General features: G+C 67.0%; 1 protein-coding gene across 3 annotated transcripts; it reads right to left on the bottom strand.

Annotated features, from left to right (window-relative positions):
- On the bottom strand, positions 1-18,928 carry CHID1 (chitinase domain containing 1). Of its 3 annotated transcripts, XM_070783281.1 has the most exons (13): positions 18,769-18,905; positions 15,162-15,315; positions 14,496-14,645; positions 14,111-14,243; positions 13,489-13,533; positions 12,666-12,772; positions 12,311-12,372; positions 9,733-9,825; positions 6,442-6,543; positions 5,732-5,887; positions 460-540; positions 285-327; positions 1-180 (listed from the first exon to the last, which is right to left on the bottom strand). In XM_070783281.1, the coding sequence occupies exons 2-13, from the start codon at positions 15,270-15,272 to the stop codon at positions 82-84; spliced, it is 1,182 nt and encodes a 393-aa protein (XP_070639382.1). In that variant the 5' UTR covers positions 15,273-15,315; positions 18,769-18,905; the 3' UTR covers positions 1-81. The 3 variants fall into 3 exon arrangements, with proteins under 3 accessions (XP_070639382.1, XP_070639379.1, XP_070639380.1); XM_070783278.1 differs by lacking the exons at positions 1-180; positions 285-327; positions 460-540 and adding an exon at positions 4,806-5,216 and having other exon boundaries at positions 18,769-18,928; XM_070783279.1 differs by lacking the exons at positions 1-180; positions 285-327; positions 460-540; positions 18,769-18,905 and adding exons at positions 4,850-5,216; positions 18,605-18,762.
- Between the last annotated feature and the right edge of the window lie 1,488 nt (positions 18,929-20,416).

Raw genomic sequence — 20,416 nt, 5'->3', positions numbered from 1 at the left:
TCCGGAAATGGAAAACAGTCTGTATTTCACACATTAGTCCCTCTGTCTCTCAGAAAAGGGCGTGCTGGCTGCAAGCCCGGCCTACAGCAGGTCGTAGAAATAGTCCAGGCCTTGCCCGAGCTCCCAGATGGACAGCCCCACGCCCAGCTCCTGGGCCAGCTCCAGCCGCTCCTGCAAGGACTGAGGTGGGGGGAGTGTTGGCCCGGCCGCCCCGGCCCTGAGGCTGCTGCCCGTGGCCACCTCACCGAGGGCCGACCCACCCGCAGCCTCAGCCCCGCACCCACCTTCAGCGTCGGATAGAAGACGACGTGCCTCCCGCCGCGGCTTCTGCAAGAGAGCAGACCCAGATCGTCTGTCCACAGTGGCCTCGGCTCCTCCTGGCCCCGCCCTGCCAGCCCAGGGCACAGGTTCGTGCCCCGCACCGACGGGACCACCCCGTGGGCCTTCCCTGACACTCACTTCTTGTACTCGAAGAAGTGCTCTGCGGCCTGGCTGTCCCACACGACCTGGGGCCGGTGGTCCTTCAGTGTCTGGATGTACCTGGGGGAGATGGAGTGTGGGTGCAGGGCCCTCCCCACCCACCCAGATGGGTGTGGGTGCCCGCTGCCGTCACAGCAGCTGGGGGCTAACCGGGGCATTCTCCAGACCACACCTGGTGGGCTACAGAATGCCAGCGACAGCAGGCGGGGTGGGAAGGCCACGTGGGGTGGCCTGGGCATGCTGAAATGCCAGGAAGCAGGGCACTGGGGGGTCTCCAACGCTTGGGCCGGGGCTGTGGGGGCAGGGGACGGGGGCCCCGACAGAGGCTGCTCAGATGTGGGGACCGGGGCACTGCCCTGACCCGACAGCACCACGGGCAGAGCAGCGTGGGTGAGCCCGCAGTGTGGGCACAGCGCCAGGCGGGTGGCACAGGCGGTGCTCCTGGGCCCCACCTGGTGGAGGACAGGCGAGCAAGCCCTGGGGGCAGCCTCGGCTCCACATGCCCCCCTTCCCAAGGAAACAGCGGTGTCCGGGCCCTCTGGGGAGCCAGGCTGTCCTCCCTACCCCCTTGCTGTGGACGCGGCTGCCCCAGGCCCGCGGTGGGCCTGGTCTCACTGCCAGAAGCCACTGGTTTCAGACCCGCCCCCAACACACATGAAGACAGGCTGGTCTCCAGGGTGCTGCGTGGCCAGGACAGCGGGGGTCTGCAGCCCACACTGAGTCTCCCTGGCCGGCAGCTGGCACCCAGATGGGCTGGGGGGGGTAGGTGCGGCCGGCCCACCCCTGGGCCTGGGGCTGCTGTGTGCTTTGGGCTGGACCATGGACGCCAGTGGGGCATTGGGGGTCAGGGCTGCACAGAGCAGTGGGGAACCCGCGGCAGCGGCAGAGGACGTGGGGCTCCCCAAGGGGTTTGGGCCAGAACCCAGGACGCCCACCACACCAGGTCCAACTGTCCAAAATGATGGCATCATCCTTAACCAAAGCCACGCTCCTGGAATCACAGGGATCACTTGCTGCTTTGGACCCGTCTGCCCTGGGGCTAAGGAGATGTGGGACGTGCGGTGGGGTGGGTGTTTCTGAGCCCCCGAGTCCTGTCCTGGGTCAGGGACAGATGCTGCTGGGCAGGTGGCTCCAGGCCCTCGGGTTTGGGGAGCCCTGGCCACGCACTCCTCACAGAGCTGCCTGCTGGAGCCAGGGAGCTGTGGGGGCAGCTGAGGCTGCACTCTGTTGGGGTCAGTTCCTCACCCCGGAGGCTGAGGCCTATGCCAGGGCTGGAGCCATTTAGGACCCCACGCTCACCGGGGTGTGAGGTGGAGGAGCAGGGAGTGAGCACCCTGGGTGGGGACAGCCAAACAGAGCGCTGCGGAGGGAGAGCACGGCCACGGCGGCCCAGGTGCAGAGGCGGGGGCGGGGGGGGGCAAGGCTGAATGAGGAAAAGGTACACATGGGGCCTGAGCGGTCCCTGAGCTAAAGCGGAAGGCCTCGGCCACAGGCCGCCTGACCCATCTCTACGAAACGTCCCGTTGAGGCAAGTCACAGGCGAATCCCAGGTCAGCGGCCACAGGGGGCGAGGGAGCTGCCGGGACCCGGCAACAGAGAAGGTGGCTGCGTAGCCTGACAAGGTTCTGAACGTTGCTGAGTCAGGCGCTTTGCCACAGCGGACCTTACAGCGTGTGAAAGACATCTCCCCACTCAAAAGGTTCAGGCAATGGCAAAGAGAATCATACACGAAGACACAGCAGACAGGTCGGAGGAGGATTCTGGGCCTGGAGATGAACTGCACAGCCCCCCTCTCTGGGCGAGCAAGCAGAGAGCAGGCTGAAGGGGGCCGTCAGGGCAGTAGGGGTGGGCTTCCCGCCTCCCACTGGGGCCTGGGCGCCCTGCGCTCTCTGCCATGGTCCCCGCAGGACTGAAAGGACCTGCCCCGGAGGGCACTGCCTCCGAACTGCTGAGGACCCGGCCGGGTGCGTGGAAGGGGCAGGGTCCCCTGCTGCAGGCCCACGTGGGGAGTCTGGTGCGCACCGCCACGTGCGATGCGAGGCGGCGCCCTTCCCCCATCCCACCTCCCAGGACCTACAGGCAGTGTACACGGAAGACCTCAGTCACCTACAGGCAGCACAACCCCCGTGGGCCCCCTGGAGTGCCCGAGGGGAGAGCCAGCAGGGACCGCGATGAAGGGTCAGGGTGCACGGGGAGGCTCCGGGCACAGTGAGGGCAGGACACTCAGGCACTCAGGGAGGACAGCGAAACCCAGGGGCCAGCAGGGGAGAGGGTCTCCGCACAGAACGCGGCGCAACGACGGGGAAGACCAGAGCCGTGGGAGCCGCCAGCCCCATCCAGGGCAGCGCAAGACCCCGGGGCAGGACGGCCCAAGCCCCGTAAGCTTGACCCCGGGCCCCCTGGCCCGTGAGTGGTGGGGGGGAGTGTTGCCGGGCACGGCCCAGCCCTGGGCCGGTCTGGCTGTGTCCTGCTGGGGCTGGCTCTCATGGAGGTCCTGGTGGGCCTCTGAACAGGGGCAGCAGAGCCCAGTCTGGGGGCTGCCGGGGGGTGGGTAACCACTTGGCCTGGGGGCGTTCAGGGGGCTGGCCAGGCACCCTGACCACCAGGGCAGTGCAACAGCCTCCCAGAGCGGGGGCTGAGCAACCATGGCGATCCCCACATCAGCACCCAGACATGTGGGGCACCCCGAGTCTGCATGTGGGGCGCCCCAACCTCTCAAGAGTTTTACAGCCACTCCACCTCCTCGAGGGCAGGAAGCGATGAGGCCGTGGGGCGATGGGGCCTCAAGTCACCTGGGGTGGACAGCAGAGGCAGTGGTCAGAGGATCCAGAGAGTGCAGACTGCCTCCCCACCGCCCCCTCCCACCGAGGCAGGCAGAGGCCACGAGACCCCCCCAACCCTCCGGCTGGCAGAGCCAGCCTCCCACCCCCGCTGGAGGTGCTGGCTCTGTGTGAGGAGCAGATGGTGAGGCACTGATCGCCCGCTGTCCCTGGAGGGGACACCTGCCACACACGGCCAGACCAGCGCTGGGGAGGTGGAGCTGGGAGGGCGGGTGGTCCTGGGACAGGCCGGCCTGGGCTGCTGTCAGGGCAGCAGGGTGCCAGGCCCCGGGCTCACTGCCCCCACACCTGCTGGTCGCCCGCTGAGGGCTCCCGGGGGCCCAGTGAGGGGTGCGGCCTGGTGGGCTGCGACTCTGGGGCTCTGGGCCTGTGAACACGCCCACCCCCTGCAGAGGCAGCCTGCCCGCCCCCAGAGACAGGCCTCCATCTGGGGCCTCACTAAGCCCTCCCATCTGGCTCCCCAGACATGGCCTGAGGGGGGCTGCTCCCTGCCCTGAAGAGGCTCCGCCTGTCCCCAGAGCCCCCACGTGGGTCAGCCCCCTGCACGTCGGGGGATGGTCTGGAAGAAATCTCCTCTGCCATGGGCAGAGGAGATCAGAGCAACCCAGGGCTAGCCCCTGCCCGAGGATCCCCTAGGGCACAGGCAGCAGATGGCTGGCTAGGGCCCTAGGGAGGAGGAGACAGCGGTGGGGTCACCGGGTCGAGGGAGGGGCTCTGGACAGGCTCTGCTGGGCCTCCAGCGGCCGAGGGGGGAGGAATGGAGCCCCGGGCCTGGTCTCCCCGCCGGACCGCCTTGCTGAGCCATGGGATGCCCCACGGGACGGCTGAGGCTGAGAAGACGGGGCTGGGCGAGGTTCCTCAGAAGCACCCCCTGCCCACGGCCCCTCAGAAACCCACATGACTCCTCAGAACAGTGGTCAACCCCACCTGGGCCTCCTTCAGCCTCTCCCTAGTGTAAGTGCCCTGGGCAAGACCCGAGTGGGCACCCTGAGGTCAAGGGAAGCGGGTGGCATCCTCTGGAGTCTGCGCCCTCTGGGGTCTGTGCAGGGTGGTCCCTGACACGCCCCTGGGCCCGGGAACCCTCTGCCCCACCCCCACAGGCCTCCCTCCCTGTTCCACCTCTGGGCGGGGTGGGGGACCCCTCCGCTGGGTGACCCCAGCAAGCCCTGGGCAGAGCCGTCCTGTCCAGATTCCCTCCCACGGTGCTCCCCCAGCAGCTGGAGGCCCTCCCAGGCCTCAGCACAGCCGACCCTGGGGACTCGCCTGGGGCGGGGGCCAGGAAACGGGTGCCCCACCGCACCGGGACTCCTGAGACCAGCCAAGGGCCAACCCAGCGAGTGGCCTGTCCCTCCGCAGGGCGGCCCTGAGGGAGTAGAGCGGGACGGGCCGAGGCCAGCTGGCAGGCGGCCGGCGCTCAGGTGCTGCTGGGCTGCGTGCTGAGTCCCCAGGGCCAGCGGGCCAGCATGCTCCCTGCCCACGGGGAGCAGCAACGGGCACACACACTCGGGTCACTGGCCTCGGGACTGTCCTCCTCACGGGACAGCTCACAGCGTTCGGGGCCAAGACGGCTCACAGCGTAAGGGCAGCGGGCTGGGGGCGCACGGCCGGGTGAGACGCGGGTGTGGCCGGAGCACAGGCCCCGGAGAGCTGCTCGGTGACACGGAGGGGACAGGGCTGCCCGCCTGGCAGCACCACACATGCACTCGGCATCCCAGACAAACCCCCAGACGAGAGCTACCGGGACACGTGGGAGGGAGAGGCCCTGAGTAAGACACGGCCGGGAAATGGGGTGCCGGCTTGGAGAGCAAGAGACACAGAGACAGAGCCTCCAGGACAGAGTGAGGGCTCCCGGGAGTGGGAGAGACACACCGGCCCGACACATGCCTGCTCGCGGGCCTGGAAAAGGAAGAGAGAGGGAGGTGAGGAACCGGCTACGTCCTTCCCAAACATGGCAGAAAGGATAAGCCCAAGGTTTAAAAAGCTCAACAAAAACCAGGCGCAAAAAACATAAACAAGTCTCCGTGAAAACGTGTGGTTATCGCGGTGCGGTGGGCGCTGGGCGGGGATGAGTGTGGGGCAACCACACGGGGCGAGCAGCTGGTGGGATGGCACGCCTGGGCGGATGGCGCGGCAACGGCTTCAGAGCCCAGCACACACAGCCCACACGGAGCGGGAGCACGACCACGCGGCCGGGAACACAAAGGGCTCCTCCGGGCCACAGCACAGAACACGGGGTGGCAGGCCGCCTGCACTGTGTCGAGGACGCTCCCGCCGACATGGAGCGAGAGGGGGGGCTGGGGTGGCGCCCGCAGACAGCCGGCCTGAGGTCAGACCCTGCCCGGCCTCCTCCCCACTGCAGCCTCTCACCTCCCACAACGAGGGTGCCGCGGGAGATGGGGCCACCAGCTCACCTGGCCCCGATGATGGGCTCACGGGCATCCTTGGAGGCCGAGTAGTCCATGCCGTAGAAGTTGAGCCCCAGCAGGATCTTGCTCCGCCACTTGGACTTGGGGTCCAGGACCTGGACGCAGGCTCGCACCCAGGGCAGCGGCGCGTTGGGGCCGGCTCTGCAGGGTCGGGGAGGAGTGGGTTTCAGCACCGGGCCGAGGCCTCGGGCGCCCGGGTTGGGGCAGGAGTCCACGCGCACCACGGCAAGGACGGCAGCAGATGGACGGCCCCGCTGGACCTGAGCTGGGTGTCTGCGTCGCCCAGGACCCTCAGGCGGCAGAGCGCTCAGGGGAGGCCCTGGAGGGCTGGGGCAGCAGCGTGACCCCCGACACAGGAGCACCTTCTCCAGGGCGTGGAGGTGGGCCCAGCACCTGGCATGGGGCAGCCAGGGCCGGGAGACGTGGAGGGACACCCCGGGATGGCATTCCCATGGGGTGGCCAGGTGCCCTAAGTCACCCCAAAACAAGAAGGTCGCCCAACACAAGGCTGACTTTGGGCTCTGGGAGAAGAGACTGGGCCCTTCGAGATTCTGGAGCTGAGAGCGGACCGCGGGTCACAGCCTGAGCAGGCTGGCGGGAGGCGGGACCGCACCCGGGCGTCCAGTGGGCAGGCCTGCCGGGGGCTAGGCCCCCACGTGCCGAGCGAGAGCGCGTGGGCCCCAAGCCCCACTCACGGCTGTGCTGTGGAGTAGTCGTAGGTCATGAGGCTGAAGCCGTCCAGCACGGGTGCCAGCTGCTCAAACTCCATGTTCGTGAACATGCCCAGCTTGTTGGTCCTGCAAAAAGACGGCATGGTTTCCGTGCCCACCTCCTGGTCACAGCCTCTCCCCAGCTGACCTGGGCTCAGCGGAGGACGGGGCATGCCGGCCAGGGGCTCCCAGCTCAGGCCCCTTCTGCCCCTGCTCCAGGAAGACACCTCAGTCTCTTTACCTGGAGGGGAGCAGCACTCGGGTGCACAGGGTGGCCCGCAGCTGGGTCAGGGCTCCGTGGAGAACCCCCACTCCTGCCCAGGCCCCAGAGGCCTCTCTCACATGGGCACAGGCAGCCTAGGCCCGCCCACTTTCACTCAGCCTCAGGCACGGCGCCCTCCCTCTGGAGGCCTCAGGTCTGGGCAGGTGGGGGCCCCGGGGGCTGTCTGTAGGACACAGCCGACTGCCAGCCATCTGCTCTGCTGTAGCAGCCTTTACGACCCTGCTATGTCCCTGGGTGGGGTGCAGTGGGCTCTGCGTCCCCCCAACAGTGTGAGCAGAGAAAACAATCCCTCCTCTAGGCCAGCGCCTCCAGTTCCTGGGCAGGGGCGGTCCACCATGTGGACCTCAGCCTCAGTCACCAGTTCCACGGGGTCCAGGCAACCCTAAGATACCCCATCGCCAGGCTACCCCCAAGCCCGCTGAGCAAAGGCCACCCCCCCTGAGCCTTTGGAGGGAGGGGCCTGGAGGCCTGACTCAGGCCTCCCAGAGACACCAGGCTCCTGGGGACGGGGGCCAGGAGAGCCCCAGGGGTCACAGGCGAGACCCCCTGACGAGCACTGACTGTGGCCAGGAGCACGGGACGCAGTTGGGAACCAGACACTTCCACCGGGTGGTGGCAGCCACAGGCCCGGGGCTGCACTCCAGACCACCCCGCTCAGCTGGGAGGAGCCGGGCAGTTTGAACCCCACACCAGCCCCACGTTTCAGGCCAGGCTCCCCGCCCCATCCCGGCCCCTATAGCCACATGACACTGTGAAGCCACAACCCCCAGGGCGAGATGCCACCTACTGGGCTGGACACCCAAGCCCTGCCCCAAACCAGTCCTCTGCAGGCCGAGCGTCCTCAGGACCAGCGCAGACCGGGGCCCTGCCACTGACCACAGGCGGGCATCCCCTGGCCCACGGACACCGCCTGTAGAGCCTTGCCCAGGGTGGCCCAGCGGGCGAGGGGGTGGGCCCGCTGTCGGCGCCCCCCACCGCCCCCACGGGCCCGCCCCAGGGCCTCCTGCCCACAGCCAGCCTACGTGATAGAGCAGAACCGCGCCTGCAGGTCCGGGCCGTCCCACTGTCAGCAAGGGCTCCTCCCCTCCGGTGTGGACCTCCGCCACCTGCACCCGCTGTGTCCAGGGGTGACACCTGCCCACGGCCCCGCTGAGCCTCCATGGTCTGGCCCCAGGCCACCCCTGGAGCTCAGGAGACGTCAATGGGGGTCAGCCTGGGCAGGGGTGTCCCTCCCGGGGAAGGACCCTCACCCACCCCCTTCCCGTGGTGACCCTAAACCCCAGGAGTGACTGGAGGACAGCTAGATGCAGCACCCGTCAAGGGGGCACCTGTCCATGAGGATGCGAGCTCACTGCGGGGAAGGTCCTGGAAAGGAAGTCAGTCCACCATGCTCCAGGGCTCTGGGAGCTCGATTCTCAGAAGAGACAGCCTGAGGGGTGGAGGCGAGGACTGACTCAGGGCCCTCCTAGAGCCAGGGTGGCCCAGAGCTCTCATTCAGCCCGCTGACTGGTGCTGGGCCATCGGTGAGGGCCAAGCTGAGGCCTCGGGAGCAGGGCTCAAGGTCAGGATGGCCACCTGTGCCAACAGCCCCCAAATGGGAGGAGGAGACACAGGCCACAGCAGCAAAAGGCTGCCACGCAGATACCCCCCGGGCTGCCGTTCCCACGGGCAGCAGTGCAGCCTCTGTGAAGCGACTGACGCTGCAGAAAGGCCAGAAGATCTGTTTACAGCTCACTGGTTCCTCTGCGGGGCTGCTGTCCCGAAGTGCGGGTGGAGAAGGGCAAAGCCAACAAGACAAACCTCGGCCACTGAGGCCTCTGGAGGAAGGGAGGCTTGCTCGCCAGTGCAAGGGTGCAGCCAGGCTGTGTCCCTGAGACATGGCCTGGGCCAGGAGAGGCGGCCGTGCCCAGGGCCCCTGCCGTCAGCCCGGCCACACGGGCCATGGCCCCTGCCCCGACTCTCCTCTCGCTGCCACCCGAGGGTGCGTCCTCCCTGGTCACTGCCCAGAGAGGGGACCCAGGCTGGAAGGCTGCTCCCCACCCTGTCCTGAGCCCACTGCCCTTGGAGGCCAGGCCTAGAGGTCAACCCCTCCGGGGCGTCAGGCCCGCTCACCTTCCCCCACACCCTCTAGCACACGGGGGTCTGCCCTGCACACCTGTCAGCATGAGGGGCCTGCAAGGGGGCCGGTCCCACCCGCGACCCAGGCCCTCCCTGGGCCAGAGGAGCCTGTCTCCACGGATGGCCCCGACGGAAATCAAAGGTCAACTGGGGCTCCACGTCCCGAGCCACAGGCGCTGCACTTGCAGCTGAGCCCACGGACCATGCGGTGTCCACTGCCCCGGCCCTTCCAGGCCAGGGCCCCCATCCTGGAGGACCTCTGGTCCCTCACACACGTGTGTCCCACGCGTCAGCACGCACTCAGAAGCGTAGGAGGTGACACCTGGGGCCGAGGGCCCTCCTGCAGGCTGTAGACCACAGCCGAAGTTTCTGGGGACACGTGGAGACGCCGCTGGGTGGGAGCGTCAGGCGCAGGAGGGCAGCCGCCCAGGGTGGCTGCAGCCTCTCCTGTCTGAGGCCAGACTGCGCGGGTCCAGAGGCCACCCACCCCGTCCCACACACTGGCCCAAGCTCTGCAGCGAGCCGATGACTGGCCCCTCTGGGTCCTCACCACCCCTCTGCTCAGCCCTCAGCCCTAGGTCACCACCTGGGCCTCCTCCGTGCCCAGTGCGGGCTGGATGGCAGTCAGGCCACAGTGCTGACAGCTGGCACTGGGCCCAGCTCCCTGTCTCAGGGCTGGGGTGGCGGAAGTGGCTGGGCTGAGTGGCAGGAGGCCTGGCCTGAGGCAGCTCGGGCCCTGAGCTGCAGACCCCTGACCTGCGGGCCCGTGAGAACGTGCCGACAGGGTCCCCCACACAGGCAGTAGCCGGCGTGACCAGGCCGGGGCTGGGTGGGGGCCAGGAAGGGCCTCCTGGACGAGCAGGCACAGCACTTACCCCGGGGCAACGGCGGGCGGGATGACCAGGAAGACCAGCAGCCGGGCCTGGTGCAGCGCCTCGGCCATGTGGGTGAGCAGATGAATGAGCCCCCTGCAGAGAAGCGGAGCACAGATCAGGGGCAGCGGCGCTGGGCAACGCCCGGGCCACCCTCCACCCACCCTGGCCTCACAGCCCCCGCTGTAGCCCATAGTTCAGACCCCCGACCCCCGAAGCGTGGGGGCGGGACAGGGAGGGGGCCGTGCGGCGCCCCGTCACCTCTGAACCCTGCCGGACACGCAGCCAGGCAGGGGTGAGGAAGGAGCCTGCGACTCTGGGGTGCTGCGGGCAGGGGTGCCCCGGAGGCGCCTGGGGATGAGGGTGCGGGGCAGCTCCGCCGATGGGCCTCGTGCGGGGCCCTGACCTCCCGCCCCCTTGGCAGTCACCCCACCCCAAGCAGTCGCCGGCACAGAGCCCCGCCTTCCCAGCCCCAGGAGGGTCAACCAAGCGCTCCTGGACCCAAGGAGCAGCATCTCCGAGGCACAGCCTCACGGCTCCTCCGGTCGTGAGGGCGAGGGGCGTGGTGGCATCTCAGGTCTGCTGGGAGCACGGACCACGCAGAGGCTGGCTCAGCCCCCAGGGGCCGCCCTGCCAGGAAGGAAGGTCTTGGGCCAGCTCCGGGCTGGGTCCACTCTGGCCTGGCCCCGCACTGCCTGGGAGGGTGTGGGCCCGGTGACTGACCTGGGTCCTTCCCCACAGCCCCTCAGGAACCACCTCGGTCTACAGAAGTGGCGAGCGCCCCTGCCCGGTGCGGGCAGGTGGGGGGCTGTGCGCCCCTGGTCCCGCTCAGCTCGAGCCAGTCTACATAGCCCAAGGCCGTGCAGGGCACAGCTGCGGCCACCCTGCGGAGGCAGGCATGGGGCAGCCTCTCAGTCTCCTCGGGCCCACCCTCAGAGAGAGGATCCCAGGGCCAAGGAGACACCGCTCTGGCTGTGGCTGTGGGGTCAGGGATGCCCCTGGGGAGCACACGGCTGCAGAACCCAGCTCAACCCCTCCCTGAGGCCAGGAGCTGGCACACCACCTGTGCCCTCAGCACCCATAACCGTCAGTGCCTGCCCGGCTTTGGGGACCACCCGGTGGCTGAGTCTCTAAGAGGAGGTGGTCTTGTGGCCCAGGGGCAGCGCCTGCCCAGCGGGGGTCTGCTAGGATGAGTTCCCCAGGGCTTCCCGGGGCCACCCACCCGCTGGCCTACCGGCGTGAACGCAGAAGACAGGCGTCTTACAACAGCCGGGCAGCCCCTACTCACTCCTACGCAGCAGGCTGTCCCGGGAGGGGCCTGGGGACCTGCCACCCAGGGCGGGACATGGTGCATCGCCCGCATCACACGCCCAGGGAGCCGGGTCCAGAGCCATCCGCCAGGCTGGCCAGCCCCGCCCCTGCCCCGCCGCCTGCCTGCTGTGCGCACCCTCCTGAGCCGCCCGGACGAGGCCGGCTCCCCCAGCCCCTCTCAGGCATTCTCGGCAGGGCCACCACTCAGCAGGGATGGAGGCAGAGCCCAGGGGTGGCGAGATCGTCTCTCAACCAAAAGCCACCACAGGGGCCACCAGAGCACAGTGGGGTGTTGGCTCCCGACACAGGGGCCCCCTGCCCTCAGCTGGACTCGGGCCACCGTTCTCCACCTGTTCTCCTTCTCAACTCCAGCCTTGGGGCGCCCCCAGGGCGGAAGCACCACGGTGGGGAGTGTGGTCGGTGCAGAGAGAAGCAGGAACCATGGTGGGGCCTGCATCAGGCTGCCTCCACTCCCAGGCAGAACCCGGCAAGCTGGGCTCCAGCCGCAGCTTCCTGGGGTCTCAGGCAGGAGTCTTGGCCCCCACACGGCCCCTCGAGAATACTCTCCTGCTACACTAATAGGCCCGAGGGCCCGTGGATGCCACCTCCGAGCAGGCGGAGAGCAGCCCGCAGCTGCAAGAGGGATGGCGGGGGGGAACCCTGCCGGAGTGGGGGGCCCCTGGGCTGGAGGCATGGAGCAGCGGGGCTCGGGTGCAGGGCGGCCACGGTTGCGGTGGCTGCAGGCCCCCATGCCTGGCGCACTCCTCCTCCTGTGGGGCTGACCCCCTGGGCCTGACGGAACCAGGGCAGTGGCTGCCGGAGGGGACCTGCCTTCCTGGTCACCCTGGCTGAGGGGGGTCTGGCTGTGGGCCTCAGGGGAGGGGGGACCTCCTCGGGGCTAGACAGCCCCCCAGCTGGCTGAGGCAGGGCCGAGGCTGGACGGCAGGCTCTTCTCCCAGAGGAGCCCGTGGCCATTTGCCCGCAGGCGCCCCGACCCCGCTCCGCTGTCTCCTGGCCAAGGCCCCGAAGGCTCTGTCAGGCTCCCCCAGCAGTGCTTAGCCGGGCACCCACCCGCAGCCGCTCCCAGACTCCTTGGAGCCGCTCTCTGACCTCCTCGGGGTGCCACCCCAGCACCAGCACAGACTGTGGGAAGACGGCCCTCCCTCCAGACGAGGTCCCTTCATGTCCGGCCTCAGCCTCTTCCTGACACTGGCAGCTGGGAAGGACACGCGCATGCCCCACGCCCCGCACGCTGCCCAGGCCCACTCACGCGTGCTTCTGGACCAGCAGCTGGTTCCAGACCTCCACTACCAGGCCGTCAAAGTGCTGGCTCTGAAAGGACAGGGACAGGTGGGCAGGGCTCCAGAGGAGGGGGCACAGGCACAGCCAGCCCCGGTTCCCCCTCCTGACTGTGGGCCCAGGGGCAGAGAAGCTGCAGCTCTGGTCGCGCCCGCTCACGTGACTCTCGGTCCCGCCCACTCACGTGACCCCCCAGACACCGCCCCCGGGGGCCCCGAGGGCTCTCCCTGCCCTGCAGCCCGGCACTGGCCCAGGCAGTGTGTCCCCCGGGAGGGCAGCCCCTGCGCCCGAGACGCACGTGGTCAGGAGGGAGCCCCGGGCGTCACCTTGGCCACCTGGACGACGGTCCTGCTGAGCTCCTCGATCTCGTCCTCGTTGTCCAGGACGCTGTCAAAGTCCTCGTACGTCCAGTCCTCGAACCGGAGACGAGGCACTGGGGGCAGACGCGCAGACCATGACCCTCCTGGGCTAGCCCGGCCCGAGGCGGGCCCTTGGCCTCCAGGGCAGAATGACCACTACCAGCGGCCAGGGCGGGCACCCTGGTGCCAAGTGGCCTGGGGAGGGAGGGGCGTGGGCAGCGCTAGGGATGCAGACACTGGCCCTTTCCTCCTTCACCCACCAAGTCCCCGAGCGTCCAGACCCTGGCTCATCCAGCTCCTCGTTGCCCGGCTCTCACTGGACCGTCCCCTACCAGCTCCCCGTGAAATGAACTGCAGGTCCTCTCCCAGCCCCGGCCTCCTCCCCAGGCCCCAGCGTACTTGGCCACGTGGCCCTCCTTCACCAGCCATGAGCCAGGGCAGGGTGAGCGCCACCCCTGGGCACGGCCTCCAGCAGAGCTCCATGAACCCTCAAGGGTGAATGGAGAGATGGGAGGGCAAGACCACAGGGGAAGGGGCTGGACTTGGTGGGCTGACCAAGGCAGGTAGCAGGGCCACTGGGGTCCGGCTGGGTCGAGGCCACGAATGCTGGGCTGGGGCGGCCTCATTTCTGAGCAGTCCAAAGAGACACATGCTGAGCATGCTAGGCGGCGCGGCCTGAGCAAGCAGGTAGGTGTGAAGGCCCTGGCCCCTCCCCTACCTAGCACGCTCCATGACCTCCACCCGCTGGGGTGCGGCCTAAGGGCCCACAGGCCTGACCCCGCGGACTCACCTATGCGCAGGCCCTTGGCTTGTTTCCTGACTGCCCGAAGCCACCCTGTGGGACGTGGAGAGGACACTCAGCGTGGGGGTACAGCCCCTCCCCTGACCCCGGACCTGACCTCCCCCAGGAGGAGCACGGAAGAGAGGCGGCAGGGGAACCTGGGGTCCTGCGCTGGCCCCTGCCCTGCAGAGCAGCCAGGGCTGGGGGCATGTGGCCGCACCAGGGCCCCCACCCCGCGGGGCCCGGCCCGTCTCTCAGCGCTGAGGGCACCAGAGAGCAGGAGCGGACGCTGCCCAGCTGCCCTTGGATCCACACCCCTCCACCCCCGGTGTCGGGGAGCCCCGCTTCTGGCCAACGTGTTCTCTCTCTGAAAACAAAGGGGAAAATACCCGAGTAAACTCAGGTGCAAAGCACGGCTGTCAGGACAGCCAGACCCCCGCCTCCTCCACAGATCCTCCCCCGGGACACCGTGTACACACCACGGAGGCAAACGGGGATGCAGCTGAACGCCAGGCAGGCGTGACACTCACGTACTCACACCAGACTCACTCATCTTCACACACACACACACTCGCTCGCTCGCTCACTCTCCCAGACCCCAGATGGGCACAGACAAGCGACGGGTCGGAACCTTGGTCCACGTCGTCCAGGCCCGTGACCTCGAACATCTCGCGGCCATGCCTCCTTAGCTGCAGCCACACGGGGGCGACGTGGGTGAACTTGCCTCCGAAGATCTTGGCGACATCGTACCCGTGTCGGTTCCACTGGCAGAGAGAGGAGAACCAGTGAGCCTACTGGCAGCGGGGGCCAGAGGGCAGGGGACCACCTCCAGGCGGGGTTCCGCAGGGCCGCCCGCCTCGTGTGCAGCAGAACTCTGCCGCCATCCTCGTCACTTTGCTGGGAGGCATCACTCCCACCGCTCCCTCGGGTTAGAGCGGCCTGGGGAGGTGAGAATGCAGACCCGAGCAGCCACCCTGCCTTCAGGGTCCGCCACCCAGCCCCCGGGCCCGGCCTACCGGCGTGATGTAGCCCAGGACATCCCCAGCAAAGTGCTTCTTGTGGGCCTTGGCCGAGCAGTAGCTGCGGTGCTCAAGGACGACGTCCTCAGCCCTGAGGTCTGTCACCACCAGACCCCGCTCCTGGGCGGGCTTGCCCGAAACCTGAGTCTGAGACAGGAAGGTAGGGAGGACACCGTCAGGGCGCGTCCCCAGGCTGAGCCCTGGGGCCGCAGCATCCTTTCGATCAGGAGGGACCCCGTCCCAGAATCAGCGCTGCTGACCAGGAGCCCGCAGGGCAAGGCCGTCAGGCCGGGGTGGACAGTCCCTGAAGACTCACCCTGCCTCCCGAGGCCCTCCCGGAAACCGGCACAGCCACAGCCACACCTGGCAGAGCTCGACTGACTCGCCCCGTGAAGCAGGGAGGAACACAGGGGTCGAGGGAGGCAGCAGGCGGGGTGAGGGGGAACCCGGGGGCACGGGCAGAGATGCGAGCCCAGCAGGGGCAGGCCTGCCCTCGGGCCCCAGCACCAGAAGCTGCTCCCTCTGAGGCCGGCCGGCCGGAGCCCCGAGGGGCACGGTGCTGTCCGCCCAGAGGTGAAGCTCCCGGCTTGCAGTCGGCTCCCAGCCCCCAGTGGGAAAGGAGGTGTGATGGTCAGCCCTCTGGAGAGTCCCCAGACCACCTACCTTCTCCTGCAGCGTCTTCGAGGCGGCCTTTTTGGCGTCTGACTTCGACAGCGTGGCATGCACAGAGCTGCAGGCCAGAGTGAGCCACAGCGTGCCGAGGAGCACCCGCATGCTGGGCGGGTCACAGCAGGGCCCAACCTCAGGGTCCAGGGGGCTGCAGAGAGACAGAGCCCATGGAGACCCTGGCAGGTGGGTGTTCCCCCTGCCTCCTGGGGCTCTGGTCCTGACGGAGCCTGGAGCCTCCCAGCACTAGGCCGAGCACCGAGCCAGCCCTGAAGGCTGGAGTCCAGTGGCCAGCATCGCTGGGCTCCAGCTCCCCCAGACGCCCCGAAAGGGCCTTCCCTGCTGCAGGCCGGGAGCCGTCCCACTGCCTCAGGGCTGCCCAATCACAGCCGGGGCCGACTGAGCAAAGCTTGGCCTCCACCCCCCACAAGCACAGAGATATTCTGGCTACCAGCTACTGACTTGAGTATAAAACCACAGAGCCGTGGAGAGGACTAGAAAAAAACATGCCCGTGTAGGTAAACCTGGGGTGGGAGCTGGACAGGGGGATGCTTTTCCCCCTAAATCAGCATCAGTAGAAGTTACCAGGGAAACGTCTACACTTTACTACATAAAAACGTGACCCTATCATTTAGGAAACAAAAAACTGGGTTAAAGAAGTAAACGCAAAACAATAAAATACTTGACGATGAACTTCTACCCCATATCTATAGATGACATAAAAAGAATTCGTACAAATTAAAAAAAAAAAAGATACTCCAATGAGAAAAAGAAAAATCACACTGTGTAACACACAGAGACACCCCATAACACACAGACCCCCTCAGGCCCCAGAAACAGCACCTCAGCTCTTGGCTTCACCAGCAGCCAAAGGAATGGACGCTGAGATGAGCCAGCAGCGCCACCCCCACCGCCTCCCCGCCGCGAGGACTGAGAGTGACGCGACCTCAAGGGCGGCTTCACCCCCGGAGCTGTTCCTGGGAATTCAAGTTCAGGTGACTGCCTGGTCACAAGTCCTGTGCTTTCCAATCTGTGTTTCCTTTTTTCTTTTTAAAAATTCCACTCTGGGGGACTTATTGTCTACACGGGAAAAGCTTTAAGACGCTCACTGCAGCTGTTCAAACCCCACGCTCCCACACGCTGGCATCCTGAGGGCACCGTGGTGGTCACACCCCCCGTACAAATGGCACAACGTGCACACACCAAGCACGACGCTGTCTTTACTGAGTCTGACGAGCACGCCCACAGCGGGGGAGAGGGGACGCCAGGCACATGCGCAGGCTGCTGGAGTCCAGTCGCTCTGTCCTCCCTGGGCTTCCCCACCGGACTCTCAGCCCACCGGCACCACCACCCTGACCCCGCCTCCACGTCCTTCTCTCTGAGGACAGCTGGGCAACATTCGGGGCCAGGCCACGTGCACTCCTTGTTAAGGTTTTGAGATAGTCGGTGTGAGAGCCTGTAGGTCAACGGTGTCTCAGTCTCGGCAGCACATCCCCTCTCAGCCTGACCAAGGTCCAGCTGGTCCAGAGGAGACCCCACAGGCAACCCAGGCCCTTGCTCGTTGGGTGGACACCCCTGGGGACACCAGAGCCCTGGCCAGGCAGGGTGCCCTATCAAGAGCCAGCAGAGCCAGGCCTGTGTGGGTGCCTGGGGCCTCCACCACCACGACCTCCTGGCTTGAAGCTCACTCCCCTCAAACCTCCCCCTCAGCCTACAGTCCTGCACAGACGGCACGCGCCTGGTCTGGGCTGCCACTCCCTGGGGCCTGCAGGACAGGGCCTGGGTCGGGGAGCCTAGGAGCCTCCCCCATCCCCTCGCCCCCAGGCAGAGAGGCACCCACGGCTGATCAGGTGCTCTTGAGGGGAAGTGGGAAAGGATATGGAGACTCAGGCCTGATTTGCCACCCTGTGTCCCCTCCTCTCCCTCCCGGCCATCAGATCCATCCAGGACGGCAGCCACCCAGGCCCAACCCTGGCCCTGTGGCACCATGCCCGGGGGCCTGGGCTCCTCCTCAGCCTCGGCCTGGGGGTGGGGTTCTCCCTTGGCAGGGCTGACTGTGCCTGCTGTGGTGCAAGGGGCCAACCCTGCAGGGCACCGCGTCTTCAGCCCTGTCCCCTCAGGCCTCTCATGCCTGCGGGCTCCTCCCTGGCCCCAGGGTGGAGGTCAGGGCCCCCAAGGATGGAGCAGGAAGAGAAATAAAGCAGGACCTGGTCCCCTAGGACCCACTCAGCCGCCACCTGAGGCACATTCTGTGGCCCTTCCCAGCCTCTGCCCACGGCTGGCTGGCCTGCCTGCTGTCGCGCCCGCGCTGAGACCCCTCTGCCCACGGCTGGCTGGCCTGCCTGCTGTCGCGCCCGCGCTGAGACCCCTCTGCCCACCATCTGCCTGCCCTAGGACCCGTGCTTTCACACCACGGGAGAGAAGAAAGAGGAAAGGGTGGCAGTGGGGCTATCTGGAGGAAGGAAGATGGGCCCTGCTGGCTTCTGCACCTGGTGCGAGCGCGCTGGCATGGCCACAGACCCCTGCAACTCTGTGCCCGCTGGGCCAGCTCTGGAGTGCGGCTCCACAGCACTGGGGAAGCACTGACATGCCAGCTGCTCACACGTGCAGGGCTGCTCTCCAATGGCCGTGGAACTTTCCAGATGGCCTGCCTGACTGGGTAGTGGGGACATGTTGGCTGTGATGTGAGAGGTGTCCCTGGGGGCTTGTCAGTGCGTCTGAAAGCCAACTCTTCCATCACACTCTCCACAGAGCTCAGCACACACACAAGCGTCCCAAGCGTGCACGTGTCTTGAGTGCACAGGCAGCAAACAGCTGATCGGTGCTGACCCTGCTCTGGGATGCACTCTCACGTTCTCCGTTTCCTTCTTAAAAAACCAATTTTAATCCAGCCAACTTGTCTCTGCTCAGCAATGTGCAGTTCGAGAGACGCTGACCGCTGCGCACTGAGTGATCATCACACCCAGCGGGACCCAGAGCCGACTGTCCCGTGAACAGAACGGTTTCGTCCCCATAGCTCGGGTAGTGTCCGTCAGATTCTCGTCGGTGGGCACAAATTTGGGGGCCAACTCTGTTCCTGCAGGGAGGGCCGAGGGTGCGCTTGGAAATGGATGCAGTGTAAGAGCAGAAGCCCAGCTCTGGCGGAGGGACACTTGCGACTCTGGGGTGCCGTCCACAGCGCGGGTCGCAGGTACCGTCGTGTTCCCTCGGCGAAGACAGAGGAAGCCCAGGACAGCCTGCTGGGCGCAGGGGGAGCAGGCCCGCCGCCCGCCCACCAGCCCGTCGCCCCGGCCTCTGGCCTCCGCTCTCGGTGGCGCCCTCCAGCGCGAAAAGGCCGCCCGCCCCAGGGCTGCGGCGGACGCCAAGGGACAGCCAAGGAGCGCGGCCCCTCGCGCGCCGCCGCCCCGCGTCCGTCACACCCACTCACACCCCCTCACTACCTCACACACAACCGCTCGCACAGCCTCTAGTCCACACTCGCCGTCCTCCTTCGCGCCGCGCCTCGGGCTTCCACACGCACCGCCCGCAGGCTCGCTCCGCGGAGGAGAACCGCGGCCACGGGGCGGGGCGCGGACGCCAGCCCGGCCGCCGCCGCGGCGCTCACCTGCATGTCCCGGAGACGCGCCGGCCCTTGGAGTCGGCCGGAAGACCCGCGCGAACGCCACCGGAAGTCCCGCCTCTGAACGCCCGAGCGCCGCCGCTAGCGCGCCACGCCAGCTTCCGGGCCTCCGCCCGGCAAGGCACGCTGGAGGCGGGGCCGGGCCGAAGAGGGGGCCTGGTGACAGGCCAGGGTGGGACGCGGGGGGGAACGGGGGGCGGGGCCGGGGGTGCGCCAAGGGGAGGAGCCTGGACTGGGAGGGGCGGGGCGAGGTTGAGGGGCGGGACTTAGGGGGCGGAGCCTTGCGGACTGGGTGGGGCTAACTCTCGGGCTAGGGGAGGCCGAGGGCAGGCCGACAGTAGGCCGAGGGGCGGGCCGGGCCGAGGGGCGGGCCACGGAAGAGGGCGGAGAGGAAGGGCCCGCGCCGAGGCGGCCGGTTGGAGACGCGAACGCCGGGAGATCCTGGGGGCTGACGCGCGCGCCGACCGCCACCTTCCGCGGGCTCCGGGTTCTCCTGGGAACCTTACGCTCGCGCTCGAGAGGTGGCTCAGAGGTCTGGGCCCCGGCGAGCGCACGTCCGGCGGAGGACCGGGCTCCGGGGGCGCCGTGTGCGCGGCGACCACGTGGGTGACCGCTAGGGAGCGCCGTGGGCTCGAGCGCGTCTGCCCGGCCAGGCCGGCGGCCAGGAGGACCGCGCAGGCCCGACCTCCCCACACTTAAGCGTTCTCTCCTGGGTGCGGGAATCACCTCCCCAGACTTTCCTCCCACCGCCTGGTGGCCGCCCCCCAAACTGGCCCTCCTCTGTCAGCCCTTACGTCTCCCTGGGTGGGCGCTTCTTACTTAGTCTTTGGTTTTGGTCGTCATCTGGAGGCCCGTGGTGCCCACAGCACTGTCTAGAGTAGGGACACATGCTCCAGACCCTCTGGATGGCCCCTGGACATCGTAAACCCCAGGAATCCTAGAGTCAGCGCTCTCTCTGTCCCTGCCTCTGGGAAGGGCGGCACTTCTCACGTGGATCCTACAAAGCTGGAACCCTCCAGAGGCTAACAGTAACCGCCCCACCCCACCCCCAATCTCAGCTCCCAGCAAGTCAGTGCGCCTCTGGAACAGACACAGTCGCAAGCAATTTTGGTCCTGGAGCATTCACCACCTGATACAAGGTGGCGGACGCCCGCCATCCAGAGCTGTTCCCAGCAGTTTCCTCCAGAAAACCGCACAGCCCATCCTGCTGGGCCAGCCCTGATACCCGCCCCACGGCTGTTTCCCCATTTCTGTTCAAGAGGCTTCTCCCTGAACTGAACTTTGTTCTCTTTATTCCTACTCAGATTTCCTTCTTTCTCTTCCTCCTATTCCTGCCAGCTGACCCCCACGGTCTTCCCAGGGGATGGGGGCTGGCGAGTGTGCCTAAGGCATGTCACATACCAACCCTCAAGTGTCTTAAGAGAATCTCAGCCAAATGTTAGCATTTACAGATTAAGTGAAATCTGAACACATTGGGTTGTTCATGTTTCTGGAATATTTGCAACAATTTGGGGTTCACCATTTTAAATATTTAACCGATTGAGTATATGAGTTCTTGAAGTACCTGATACTTTGTTCTCAATTCAGACAAGCTGGAGCACATAAAAGGAAATGAAATAAAAGATAAATTCTG

The sequence above is a fragment of the Bos indicus genome, chromosome 29 (genome assembly GCF_029378745.1).
Source record: "Bos indicus isolate NIAB-ARS_2022 breed Sahiwal x Tharparkar chromosome 29, NIAB-ARS_B.indTharparkar_mat_pri_1.0, whole genome shotgun sequence".
In the NCBI taxonomy this organism is placed as follows: domain Eukaryota; kingdom Metazoa; phylum Chordata; class Mammalia; order Artiodactyla; family Bovidae; genus Bos; species Bos indicus.
This window is presented reverse-complemented; position numbering and strand designations above follow the sequence as displayed.